At 42.9% G+C, this 12,541-nt stretch overlaps 1 protein-coding gene across 8 annotated transcripts in view; it reads left to right on the forward strand.

The window, feature by feature from the left end:
- The window catches only part of DDAH1 (dimethylarginine dimethylaminohydrolase 1), a 255,115-nt gene that overhangs the window by 105,275 nt on the left and 137,299 nt on the right, over positions 1–12,541 (forward strand). For 4 of the 8 annotated variants that reach the window (XM_005542839.4, XM_045367972.2, XM_074002653.1 and 1 more), the window contains exon 1: positions 6,690–7,106. The exons of the other annotated variants lie outside the window; for them this stretch is intronic. In XM_005542839.4, coding sequence (XP_005542896.1) covers positions 6,804–7,106 — 303 coding nt within the window. In that variant the 5' untranslated portion in view covers positions 6,690–6,803. Of the gene's footprint in view, positions 1–6,689; positions 7,107–12,541 lie in introns of those variants that run through there. 8 annotated transcript variants of the gene reach the window in all.

Here is a 12,541-nt window from a genome sequence, read left to right on the forward strand (position 1 = left end):
AAGGTATGTCAGATAATTTCTTTATGGCCACTTTTCACAGAAATAGGGCAGAAGGAAAACTGGAGTAATATTTTTAGGTTTTATGTCTGGCTTTGGGGAAAAAAGGCATTTTGGTTTCTATGACCCGCCTCGGGGAAGAGGGATTCTAGTTTCTGAGCCTAGCCTCAGTGGGGCATGGGACTGAGAGACAGAAGGGCAGGAGAAGGTCAGAGAACAAACCTACACCTCTGAGGCTGCTTCTGAGGCCTTCGTTTTGGGGCATTGTTTTCTGAGCCCCAACAGAGGAACACAGAAAGAGCTACAGAAATTCAGAAAAGGAATGTGTTGCTTGCACAGGAAGAGGTGGGGACCAGAGAAGGCTGAACTTTGAAGTGCAGAAAGCACTGAGAGCTTGCAGTGTCCCTATCACTGTTGTGGGCACTTTATGTTATCTCATTTGAAGGACTTGGGTATTTTAAGTGGTGAAAATAGGCATTTTATATAGAGGCAGATGGATACTCCATAATGAATACAATGCCTGGCACAAGGGCACAATAACTGTTAATATTAGTGGCTATCACAATTGAGTACTTACTGTGTCCTAGAAGCAATGCTCAGATTCCTTGTATATGCAGTCACATTTCAGCCTCAAAACTCTGAGAAAAAGGTATTATAACTCCCACTTTACACACCAATTCAAGACAATGTGTGTGCACACGTATACACATATATGTACATAACAAGTGAGTTATAAGTGAGGGCCCTGGTAAAAAAACAAATGGCATACTTAAACAATTCTGAAGACCATGTTTAATAAAAGGAATGTTTTTAGAGGTGTGGGCAGGTAAAGAGAACCAACGAGGAACACTGAGGCACCCAGGGACTAGCAAACACGAGAAGCCAATACCACCCCTAGATGGAATAATGGAAGGCAACAGCATTACCAGAACCCAGCTGAGAGCTGGAACCATGGAAGAGGGGCCACCAGCAGAAGCTATGATTGTAGAAGGATGGAGCTGTTGCTACAACCATGAAAAAGCAGGAAGGGAGCCAGAGAAATAAATACCCCAATCTCTCTCCTCTCTTGTCCTCCAGTCTCCTGTAAGTATATCCCATTCACCAAAACCAACAAAAATGGGATGTCAGGTGATGAAGTCCATGAAGATCAGTCCTCTATAGCTTCAAGCAAGAAAGAAAATGGTGAAACACGGGTCTTGGGTACACTAAGGTGATACAGCCAGAATGTAGGAGGGCCAGGAATCAAATTCAGGCTTGTCTGACTCAAAACCCATGCCTTATCCACTGCTTTTATGTATTCCTCTACCATACATACTGTAGATGCTTAGTAAATGTTTCTTTAATGAACGAAACCCCAGATGAAAGTAGGAGAAACTGAGATTAGGAGGCTATGTGTCTTGATTTTAGGAACCAGAGTCCTGGTTACCGTGGAACCCTCTCAGGGTCTGTAACTCACTGTCTGCCCATTCAACCAAACACCACTCACTCCTTGGATATAAAAGGTAATCTGCAGCAATGGGCTTCTTTCACAGTAAATATTTATGTAATAATTATGTTAAAACACTCAGGACTTAGTGTCAAATTGTAGATTTATGGTACTTACTTGGTCCAATATTTCTAGCACTTAGGATGGACAAGGACACCCTTGAGCCCTCCTTCTCTTTGAGAATTCCCACCTTGATATGGTTTGGCTGTGTCCCCACCCAAATCTCATCTTGAATTGTAGCTCCCATAATTCTCACATGTTGTGGGAGGGACCCAGTGGGAGATAATTGAATCATGTGGGGCAGTTTCCCTCATGTTGTTCTCGTGGTACTGAATAAGTCTTACAAGGTGTGGGGGTTTTCTAAGAGGAAACCCCTTTCACTTGATTCTCATTTTCTCTCTTGCCTTGTGGCCATGTAAGATGTGCCTTTTGCCTTCCACCATGATTGTAAGGCCTCCCCAGTCACATGGAACTGTGAGTCCATTAAATCTCTTTTTCTTTATAAATTACCCAGTCTTGGGTATGTCTCTATCAGCAGCGTGAAAACAGACTAATACACACCCCCACCTCAAAGCACCTGTCTCCTATGAAAGTAAATTTTGTATCTGCTAAAATGGAGTAAGAAAAGAGTAAGACAGGAATGCCTGTTTTAATCTTCAGATACTTGTTATCTAAAATTGACTTCAAATAAGGCAAGATACCAGCAATATTATCAATGGAAAAGAAAACTTGCCCCTGTGTTAATCAACATCCAACCAGAACAGAAATAGCTTTAGGTATGTCAAACAGAGGGAATTTAAAGGAAATTGCTTATAAAGCTCTTGAAATGTCCAGAAGCGCAAAAGGAACAATTTGACCATAAGCCATACATTATAATTCATAATTACATCCCCAGTGCCTAGCACAATACCTGGCAAGGGTTCAATAAATATTTATTGAATCTATGATTACACTTGTGGGTGAGATTTGGTCTGTCAACCTAGGAAGGCCACTAGTTCTACTGGAAAGCATACCTTCAAGCAGCTATATGACTCTGATAATTCAGTGAATGTGCATGTGTGGTTTGGCCTTTGGTAGGAAATCACGTGCAAAGCCTTCTGTTCAAAACCTCTCAATGGATAATATTTACTGACCATCTATTAGGCTCTAGTTACTATTCTATGCACTTTGTAAGCATTTTGCAATATTAACATTTATAATAACTCTATGATAATGTGTTCATTACTCCTCATTTATAGATGACGATGAAACTGAGGAAAAGAGTAACATGCCTAAGATCATAAAACAAGGAAATAGTAGAGCCAAGCTTTCACTACAGTCTGGCTCTAGAAGCTATGCTCTTAATTTCCACAACATATGCCTCTCCACAGCTCATTTGATGAAGGCTTAGCCCACTTTCCCACTTTTGTTTTCCATTTTCCCCACAGTTCTCTGGGGACAGACACCAGTCAGCTGTTTCCCCAGCCTTGTGTTTTCTTTTCTTTCTAATAAAGAAAAATACAGCAGACTGTATTTTCCAGTCCTCCCTCAAGGTTATTGTAGCAGGGTGGCAGAATTTTAGACAGAAGAATGGGAGCAGAGGTGATATGCATTCCTTCTAGGCCTGACCCATTAAGCCTTTCACATGTGGTGGCTGTATATTCTTTCTTGTTCTTCCAGTTTGAGAAAGGTGAGTGATATGGGGTGGCTGTGTCCCCACCTAACTCTCATCTTGAACTGTAGCTCCCATAATTCCCATGTATTGTAGGAGGGACCAGGTGGGAGGTAATTGAATCATCGTAGTGAATCTTTCCTGTACTGTTCTCATGGTAGTGAATAAGTCTCATGAGATCTGATGGTTTAATAAAGGAGAGTTCCCCTACACAAGCTGTCTTGCCTGCCGCCATGTACGACATCTCTTTGCTCTTCCTTCGTCTTCTGCCATAATTGTGAGGCCTCCCCAGCTATGTGGAATTCTAAATCTATTAAACCTCTTTCCTTTATAAATTACCCAGGCTTGGGTATGTCTTTATTCACAGCAGGAGACCTGACTAATACAGTGAGCATGGAAAACTTGGATGCCACATGTAGAAGAGTTGGAGCCACAAAATAGAAGAAAGCTGGATCCCTGAATATTGCTTGGAAAAAAGAGTTGAGAACCAATCAGGAACATCTGTGTTAGACTTTAAGTGAATAAGAGATAAGCTTCTATCAACTTTGTGCCATTATATGTGTTGGAGTTGTTTTGTTACAGCTCCTATAGATATGTAAATTGATCTACCTACTGTCCTTTGAAAATGCCTTTCCCTTAGAATTCTCATTCTCTCCTTCAGTTACTCACATCCAAAAATTATTCAAGGCCTAAACCAGGTCCAATCACCTTCAAGCAGCTTTCTTCCACTCCCACCCACCATAGAGATCTCTCTTTCTCTCACCTTCCTGTAGCACTTTGTTATGTATACCTCTCATGTGCACTTACCCCAGCTCCAATTCTGGATGTCTTGTTTTCCTAGTGAGATTGTGAGCTCCTCAAGGTCGGGATCATGTCTTTGTGCTTCCTTCTTTTGTGACTCTGAAGTGCATAACATGGTGATGTGCCTTGGGAATTTTCAATAAATATTCATGGGAAAAATGAACATATCAATGTATTAAGCTCAATAAAGTCCATTTTCCTAAAAACAGTCCTTCATTGCTGAAGTGTAAAAGCATGTAAACTATAATCTACTGGATTTGGTAATTTTATTATTCTTTTTTACTAATATATACATTCTAACACTTTTTGACAACTGCTTAGAGAAGACAGAAGGCATGCTTATCAAATTTCAGATGGCACAAATTAGAAGTAATAAGTAATGCACGAGACAACAGAATCAAAACTAGACAAGTTAGAAAGAAGTAAATAACATTTAACAGGGATAACTACAAAATTAGATTTTAAAAGAACACCTACCCAATTTCAGTACTGAAAGACATGGCTAACATCAAGTTTTAATTGGCTGCTAGATTGACATGAGCCCAGAGTGGTACACAGAGCCCTGTTCATAGTTAGACTCAGGGCACTGAGTGGTAAGTGAAGTTTTCAGGTCCAACAAGGCACAGGCATGAATGAAGATTGCTAGATGGTGGCCAGTTAGAGACATACGGAGCCTCAATGTCTGGTAAAGTCTGCAGTAAAGGGCAGAATGAAGTCCTATACTTTATTTAACCTGGGAGCTAAATAAATAAACAATATATAATAAGAGTAAATAAGCTGGGTGCAGTGGCTCACACCTGTAATCCCAGCACTTTGGGAGGCCGAGGCGGGCGGATCACCTGAGTTCAGGAGTTTGAGACTAACCTGACCAACATGGAGAAACTCTGTCTGTACTAAAAATACAAAATTAGGCAGGTGTAGTTGCACGTGCCTGTAATCCCAGCTACTCGAGAAGCTGAGGCAAGAGGATCGCTTGAACCCAGGAGGCAGAGGTTGCAGTGAGCTGAGATCGCGCCATTGCACTCCAGCCTGGGAAACAAAAGCGAAACTCCATCTCAAAAAAAAAAAAAAAAAAAAAAAAAAAAAAAGAATAAATAGTAAACTAATTTAAAAATAAATAAATTTTATATTTAACCTGGGTAAACTTAAGATCAACTTTCACCTGTAACTTTGATGGGAATCCTCCATCTGAGGACACCATTAAGTGATTTCTGACGCTAAACTGGGTCTATTGTGGCTGCCTGGATCCCCCAAGAATTTTGCTTTAGAAGTACTACCTAGTAGATCTTAAAGGTTTGTTATTTTACTTTTGGTCCCACTTCCCAACATCAGTGTCAGAGCTGTCCTTAAGACTCAAATTTCGGCAGGGCGTGGTAGCTCATGCCTGTAATCCCAGCACTTTGGGAGGCCAATGCGGGTGGATCACCTGAGGTCAGGAGTTCGAGACCAGCCTCGCCAACATGGTGAAACGCTGTCTCTGCTAAAAATACAAATTAGCCGGGAGTAGTGGCGCGCACCTGTAGTCCCAGCTACTCAGGAGGCTGAGGCACGAGAATTGCTTGAACTGGGGAAGCGGAGGTTGAAGTGAGCCGAGATGACACCACTGCACTCCAGCCTGGGCAACAAGAGTGAAATTCCGTCAAAACAAAACAACAACAAAAAACAAACAGACAAAAAAACTAAAATGTGAAGCTGAGAATTTTGAAGCTCATTTATAAATTCACACCACCCTTGTGGGAGGGGAGAGAAGGCAGATCACATCTCCGGGCTCAACTGGGGCAACCATTCTAGGATGCTCAGACAGACCTGCTCCTAGAAATCCAGTTTCCTAAAAGCTGGGATCAGAGTTCTGGCAAGAAGGCTGGAGCCTGGGCCTTGGCCCTAGACCACCAAAAAAGTGAATACAGGCTTAGGCAGTGTTCATAGAGGCCCAGCATCTGGAACAAGGGTGCTGCTGTAGTCTGTGCTGGTCAGACCACACAGGAAGAATTGTTTCTTTTCCGGATGCTATGATTTTAAAAGGATACAAGCAAATTGGTGTGTATCAAAAGGAAGCTGACCAGAATGTTGAAAGGACTTGGAAACCAAATCACTAGTTACTTTTCAGTGGTTTGGGCTCCAGGACTGGAGGGGGTTAGGGTTGGGGGTAGAGGATGGTGTTAGGCAGCATAGATAATTAGAACTGTTTTCAGATATGCAAATGCTGTTTTGTGAAAACACACACACACGCAAACACACAAAAAACAACAAAAAAACTTGTACTTTAGGTAAGGCCAGAAAACAGAACTGGGACCCGTGCGATTTAAGCTTAAAATGAAGAATCTGTAAGCCATTATAGCTCTTCAAAAGTGGACTAGACTTTGTAAGTAAGCAAGGTTTAAACTGTTCAGGCAAAAACCAAGAAGCCCTCCAGCCGCTCTGTCCAGACCGAGGCTGGCTCTCCAATTCCGCGCTGGGGACGATGGGAGGTGTGCACCTGCGACAGAACACAGGTACCGCCAGGTCTGGGTAGGGGTGGCTTTTCGCCGAGGTCCCCCGCCTGAACATACTTCTTGCCCTTGCTGCTTCCCCGGCCGCCTCTCCTGGCCCCACTCCTCGCGCGGCGCTCGCCGCCACAACTCCTGCCTAGGCTGGCGCGAGACCCGCCAGCGCCGGAGTGGGCGCGCGGGTTGCGCGCGGGCCGGCGCCCGGAGCTCTGGGCATGCTCAGTCGCGCGGGCAGGGCTCCGGGCGCGAGCTGGGCTCCTTCTGCACCACATTCAGCGGCTGCCAAGAGGAGCCGCCGGGCGCTCGCAGGCTTGGAGCGCACTGCCCGCGGCAGGACCCGGCCGCCTCCGCCGCCACCGCCGCCCCTAAGCCTCCGGAAGCCATGGCCGGGCTCGGCCACCCCGCAGCCTTCGGCCGAGCCACCCACGCCGTGGTGCGGGCGCTGCCGGAGTCGCTCGGCCAGCACGCGCTGAGAAGCGCCAAGGGCGAGGAGGTGGACGTCGCCCGCGCGGAACGGCAGCACCAGCTCTACGTGGGCGTGCTGGGCAGCAAGCTGGGGCTGCAGGTGGTGGAGCTGCCGGCCGACGAGAGCCTTCCGGACTGCGTGTTCGTGGAGGACGTGGCCGTGGTGTGCGAGGAGACTGCCCTCATCACCCGACCTGGGGCGCCGAGCCGGAGGAAGGAGGTAACTGCCCGCTCGGCGACTCGAGGGGCGCGGCCGGGGCGCGCGCTGGGCCCTCCCCTCCCGTCGGCAGCCGCGTTGCCTGGGGAGTAGCGCCATTGGCACCTGGGCTAGTTCACAACTTCCCGTCGTGGGGCGAGTGTGTGTGTGTGTGTGTGTCAGAGTCAGAGAGAAGTTCATTGTTCACACCTCCAGGCTGCCGGCAGCCTTCTGGAGGATCCGATTCAGTGTGGTTGTACGGTCTCGGGCAGGTGGGTGGGCGGGGGAGTCCGTCTCACCGGCATTTTTATTTCTGAAAATTAAACGGCAGCGACGACAGTGCAACTTTGAGTGTTTCATAGGGAGCAGGGGCCACGAGGGGTGCCGCTCCGGGAGGGCAGGTGGAGGCTGGGCGTCCCTCCAGGGGGCAGCGCCAGTCGTGACACCGAAGCCCCCAAGTCCTGCCTGGAGCTTGGAGCAGGACAAGCTGTATTAATTAACGGGGTGTCGGTGCCCACAGACCTGGGGCTTCTCAAGTTCATTTTCAGTGGTGGCGAGTGAGTCCCAAAGAACGGGACTAGTAAGTGAATGAATGGAAGGAAAGTGTGTTTGTGAGCTGTGCTAAATGTGTGCATGAATGGACTAGGTTTGAAAAGCTCTACTCTGTGCGGTGTTGGGTGTGTGTTTAATTAAGAGATGGTTGTTTCACAAATTCCGTAATTTTTATTGTCTATATTTTTAAACTCACAGCAATTAAGAGAGCTTTTCTGTTCTCAAGGGTTGTAACTACTTTAAAATACTGCAGCTTGTGAAATGGCTGATTGCTTTAAGTGCAATGTAGGTTAGTGGGGAGAGACAAATAGAGTGCGATTGGATTTTAAAATGCCATCTGGTCTGGGATTCTTCTCATTGCCAGTTAAGAGCCCAGGCTCAAGACTCCGTTGCTGTTGGCATCCAGTGGCATTGCAAGAAGCTAGTGGTTTCTTTCATTTCTGGAGATTTAAGAATTTTTTTTCTATTTTGTCTGTATTCACTTCACATTGGAAATGCTTCATAGAGCTTATGATAAAATATGCTTATTCCTCACCTGCTTCACTACTTGGTTGATGGAATCCTACATGGCCTGAGAAAATAGACATATTCTACTAATTTCTTAGTAAGATAATCAGCTTTTATTCCACCCTCCATTAGCAGAAAACCAAAAGAGTAACAGATCTCTCTTAGCCCTTTGATCTGTTTGCCACACCTCTCCATCTTTGAGTCTGTGAGATGTGCCACTCTTTTAAACTGATAAGGAATGTAATCCCATTTGAATACTTTCTAATGTGTTCTAGGCCAAATGGCAGAGCTATGGTTTTAACTTAAAAGAGCAAAATCGATTTGAAAACCCTTTCAAGATGGCACTCTTTTGATGAGAGTAGTCCAATTTCTCCTCAAGAGACTGTCACCATATTTATTCATCCATTTCATTTTATTCCTATAATAAAAGCTTCCAAGCTTTGGCCTCCCTGATACCTAAGTGAGCAGTGATCTTTTTCCCCTGCCCAGATTTTGAAGCATACATTTTAAATTGGTTTAATTCTGATATCAGCCTGGTGGCCCACTGCCAGAAGTCACATGGTGTAGTGGATAAAAACAGACTGAATCTCAGCTCCACCACTTTCCAATTCTGTGACCTTTAGGGAGTGTTTCTTGCCTCAGTTTTCTCATCTATATGGTGGACATAATAATACCTATTTCACAAAGTTGTTGTAATAAATTTATTAATCTACCTGAAATTCATAGGACAGGACATTTGATGAATGTTGACTATTATTATTCACTTAGCAATGGGTCATGGAAGATTTACTCCTTTAATAACAAGTCAGCTATACACTGATGTAGTTAGTGACATTTTTCTACTATGTGATACTGCCTCTAGGTTTGGGTCTCCTGCTGGTGCCTGCCTTTGCATTGCACATGATCTGGGTCACCAGGATAACAGGCCTCCCAGGCAGGGAGAGGAATATGGGCAGTCAGTGTTGGATAGGATGCTTCTGGTCAGCAGGGTCATGTAGGGCAATGCTTGTAGCAATCTCTCACAGCACCAGCTCCCCGCCTTGGTAGGTGTTAATGCTTGTTGAGTGAGTGGATGGATGAATGAATGAATTAATGAAATACTAATACAAGAAGATAGTTACTTGAAGACCCTCTTTGGATTGCTATATATTTTTTTCATGTGATGTCTGCATTCCCAACTGTGAAAATCCACGGTAGCCAGGGAATTATTTTAACATTTTCATCACTGATCTCTGCCTCTAGTCTTGTCATTTTCCATTCCATTCCCACACTGTAGCCAAACTGGTCTCTTAAAAACTCAGATCTCATCCTGTCCCTTCTCTGACTAAAATTCTCAAGGGGCCCCCACTGAGCTTAGATAAACCCATTGAGCTGGACTGTGCTTGCCTTTCCAGCTTCAGCTTCACCTCTGATCCCACCCCAAGCACCCCCTGACCCATGGATCAAGCAGGGTTCTTTCAGTGCAGCTCACCAGACTATTGCTTTTATTTTGTACATTTTCCCTTTGTCTGGGTTCCTCTCTTCCCTTTTAGCTGCCTTAAGTTCTCAGCTTACTGTTATCACTAATATTAGTAGCTAATATTTATTGGGTGCTTGCCACACACCGTATCAGATTTATGATGTGCATTTCATTAATACTCACATCAACTCTTTGAACTCAGTAGTATCATAATTCCTATTTTAAAGTTGGTGAAACTGAGGCCTAGAGAGATTGAATAAATTAGCCAGGGTTATAGAGTGTAACCTGTAAAACCAGGATTTGAACTCGAGTTTAGAGAACTCCAAAACTCTAGTCCTACTTAGACATCACTTTTCCAAGCATGGAATTGGTTCTCCTTTTATGAGCTCCTAAAACTCTATAAACTTGCTTTTATATTTATCATACCACATGATAATTGCCTGTTTACCATTCTGTATCTCCCACTATTACGTAACCTGTCAGGGCTAGAATCATGTCTGCATTGGTCAACATTTTGTCACCAAGGCCTTGCACACAATAGGCATGTAGCAAATATTTTGTTGAACAAATGTTCTCATTATTTTAGATTAACCTTAATTCTCCCTCCTTATGATGTATTTGGTGTTTCACAAGCATTTGCAATCAGTAAGGTCTCAAAAGTTCTATTATGAATGTAGGTGGTTTATGGCTATTTCTTCTACCCCCATCCCTGTCCCTGTCCCTCTTTCTGTTGTTATTGTTGTTTTGTTTGTTTTTATAAAAATCTTGAGAAGTTCCTTCTTAATCAAAATATCATGTTTCATTTAATGGCTTTTCTTCCTTGGAATTCAAGAAAGTATTCCCGTGAAAGTCCAGTGTTTGCCTCAGTGAGGCCTCAAAGATTAACAAAACACGGCCCCTGTGTGCAGGAAGCCCAAGTTTTAGTGAAGGAAATTGTATATACAGAAAGTCTGTAAATAATGTTAATTGTCTAATAATTTTGTATCTTTAGATTTTGAGTGTTTTTTATGTTTAATACTTTAAAGAAAAATCAGTCTTTGGAGGCCTATCAAATTTTACATGACTCCAACTTGCTTTTTAGGGAAGAAATGCAACTTCTCTATTTGTTTGTTTTTAGAGACAGGGTCTCACTCTGTCACCTAGGCTGAAGTGCAGTGGCATGATCATAGCTCACTGCAGCCTTGAACTTCTGGGCTCAAGCAATCCTCCTGCTTCAGCCTCCCAAAGGGCTGGGATTACAGGCATGAGCCACTGTGCCCGGCCAAAAGTCAATGTTTAAATGTTATGTAATGTAAACAAATAATCTAAAAGATGATATAGGAGAAATAACAGGGTGTGAGGATTGAATTTTTTTAATTAAAACTTTTGTGTGGATAATTCATGCCTTCAGTGCCAAAATCAAATGGTACAAAAGGATATGCAGTGAAAGTGGGTGTTGCCCTTCTATTCCCACTCTTGCACCTGCCTAACCAGTTCTCCTCCTTAGAGGCAACTACTAATGCCATTTTCTTGAGTTTCTGTCCAAAGGTTCTTAGTACCTAATGAATGATTAACTGACAAAACTTACTTAAGCAAAATTGCAAAATATATCCTGTGCCTTTTTGCCCCTTTACTTTTTTTGTAAATTTATTTGTCATTTACTCTGTTGAGAGGATTGCTCCTTTTTAATGGCTATTTTATTCTTTCCCAGGTACCAAGTGTTAGTATGTGGGATAATTTTGTCTTGGAGAAAACCACACAAATGCATTCTTACAAAGTGATGATAGCTTTAATTATTGTTTCCTTGAGCTTTTGCATTTTTAGGGGCCTCTTCAGGAAGAAGTCAATGCTTAGCACCAGATAATAAATCCCAAAAGTGGAATTAGGCATCAAATGGGGCAATGGGGACATAAATGGAAGGGATGGGGAATGTAATTTGGATAGATGTTCCCCTTTTATTAGGGTACTTATTAGGACCTATATATTTTGGTTCTGGGTTTATTCTCTGGTTAGGAAAAAGCGTAAATATGTTCATCCTGGAGGCAAGTGAACATCACGGTAATGTCTAATAGCTATAGCTAACAAATGCTAAGTTTTTGAATGTGTGTGAATCCTAAAAGGTGGCATTATTAACCCTATTCAAAAGATAAGGAAACTGAGGCTCAGGTAACTGAGGTTAAGTAACTTGTCCAAAGTCATACACAATAATAAGTTGCAGAAATGAGGTTTTTATGAAAATCTAAAGGTCATTTTTTGCATGAAGTTCTTGTTGCCAATTGTAGTTAATTCCAACATAGCATTAAATCTATGTAGAATAACTACCTAAATCCCATTTTACACATTAATGATATGCAATCTAACTCGAACACTAAGTGAATCATTTTACTTCCCTTCTCTCATAAATAAGAATACGTTGTTTTCACTTCAGTTTAAAAATAACAGTTCAGTCATTTATATAACCCCCTAAATTGCCTAGGCACCATTTGTGCGTAATTGTGTCTTTATTTACCAGCAGAGTGGATGATTTTTTTAAAAAATACATACATTTCCTCAAATTTCTGTTTAGCTTCAAGTGAGAAAACTGCCCCAAACCATAATTAGAAATTATTCTGACACCAAGATGGAAAGTGAATGTGCAAGGGCTCTCCACATTGCAGCAGATTAGCAGTTCTTGATAAATCATCACCTTCAACTAGTTAGAACAACGGCTCCTTTTCAGGATTTTTAAAAATTTTTTGACTCTTCTACATAGCCTTGGCAGTAACGTTTGGAAATTGATGTGTCCCGGAGACTGGGATGCATCCAATACTGTAGTCTCTTCCTGTACAGTTGATCTTGAAAGCCTTGAAAATAAGGAACAAAATGAGTAGGAAGTGACTTCTATTAGATACTACTAGCTGAAAATGAGCTTTCTGCAGAGATTCTTAGACTCATTAGAGAACCATTATAAAACTAAGAAGGC

This window comes from Macaca fascicularis, chromosome 1 (genome assembly GCF_037993035.2).
Source record: "Macaca fascicularis isolate 582-1 chromosome 1, T2T-MFA8v1.1".
Classification (NCBI taxonomy): domain Eukaryota; kingdom Metazoa; phylum Chordata; class Mammalia; order Primates; family Cercopithecidae; genus Macaca; species Macaca fascicularis.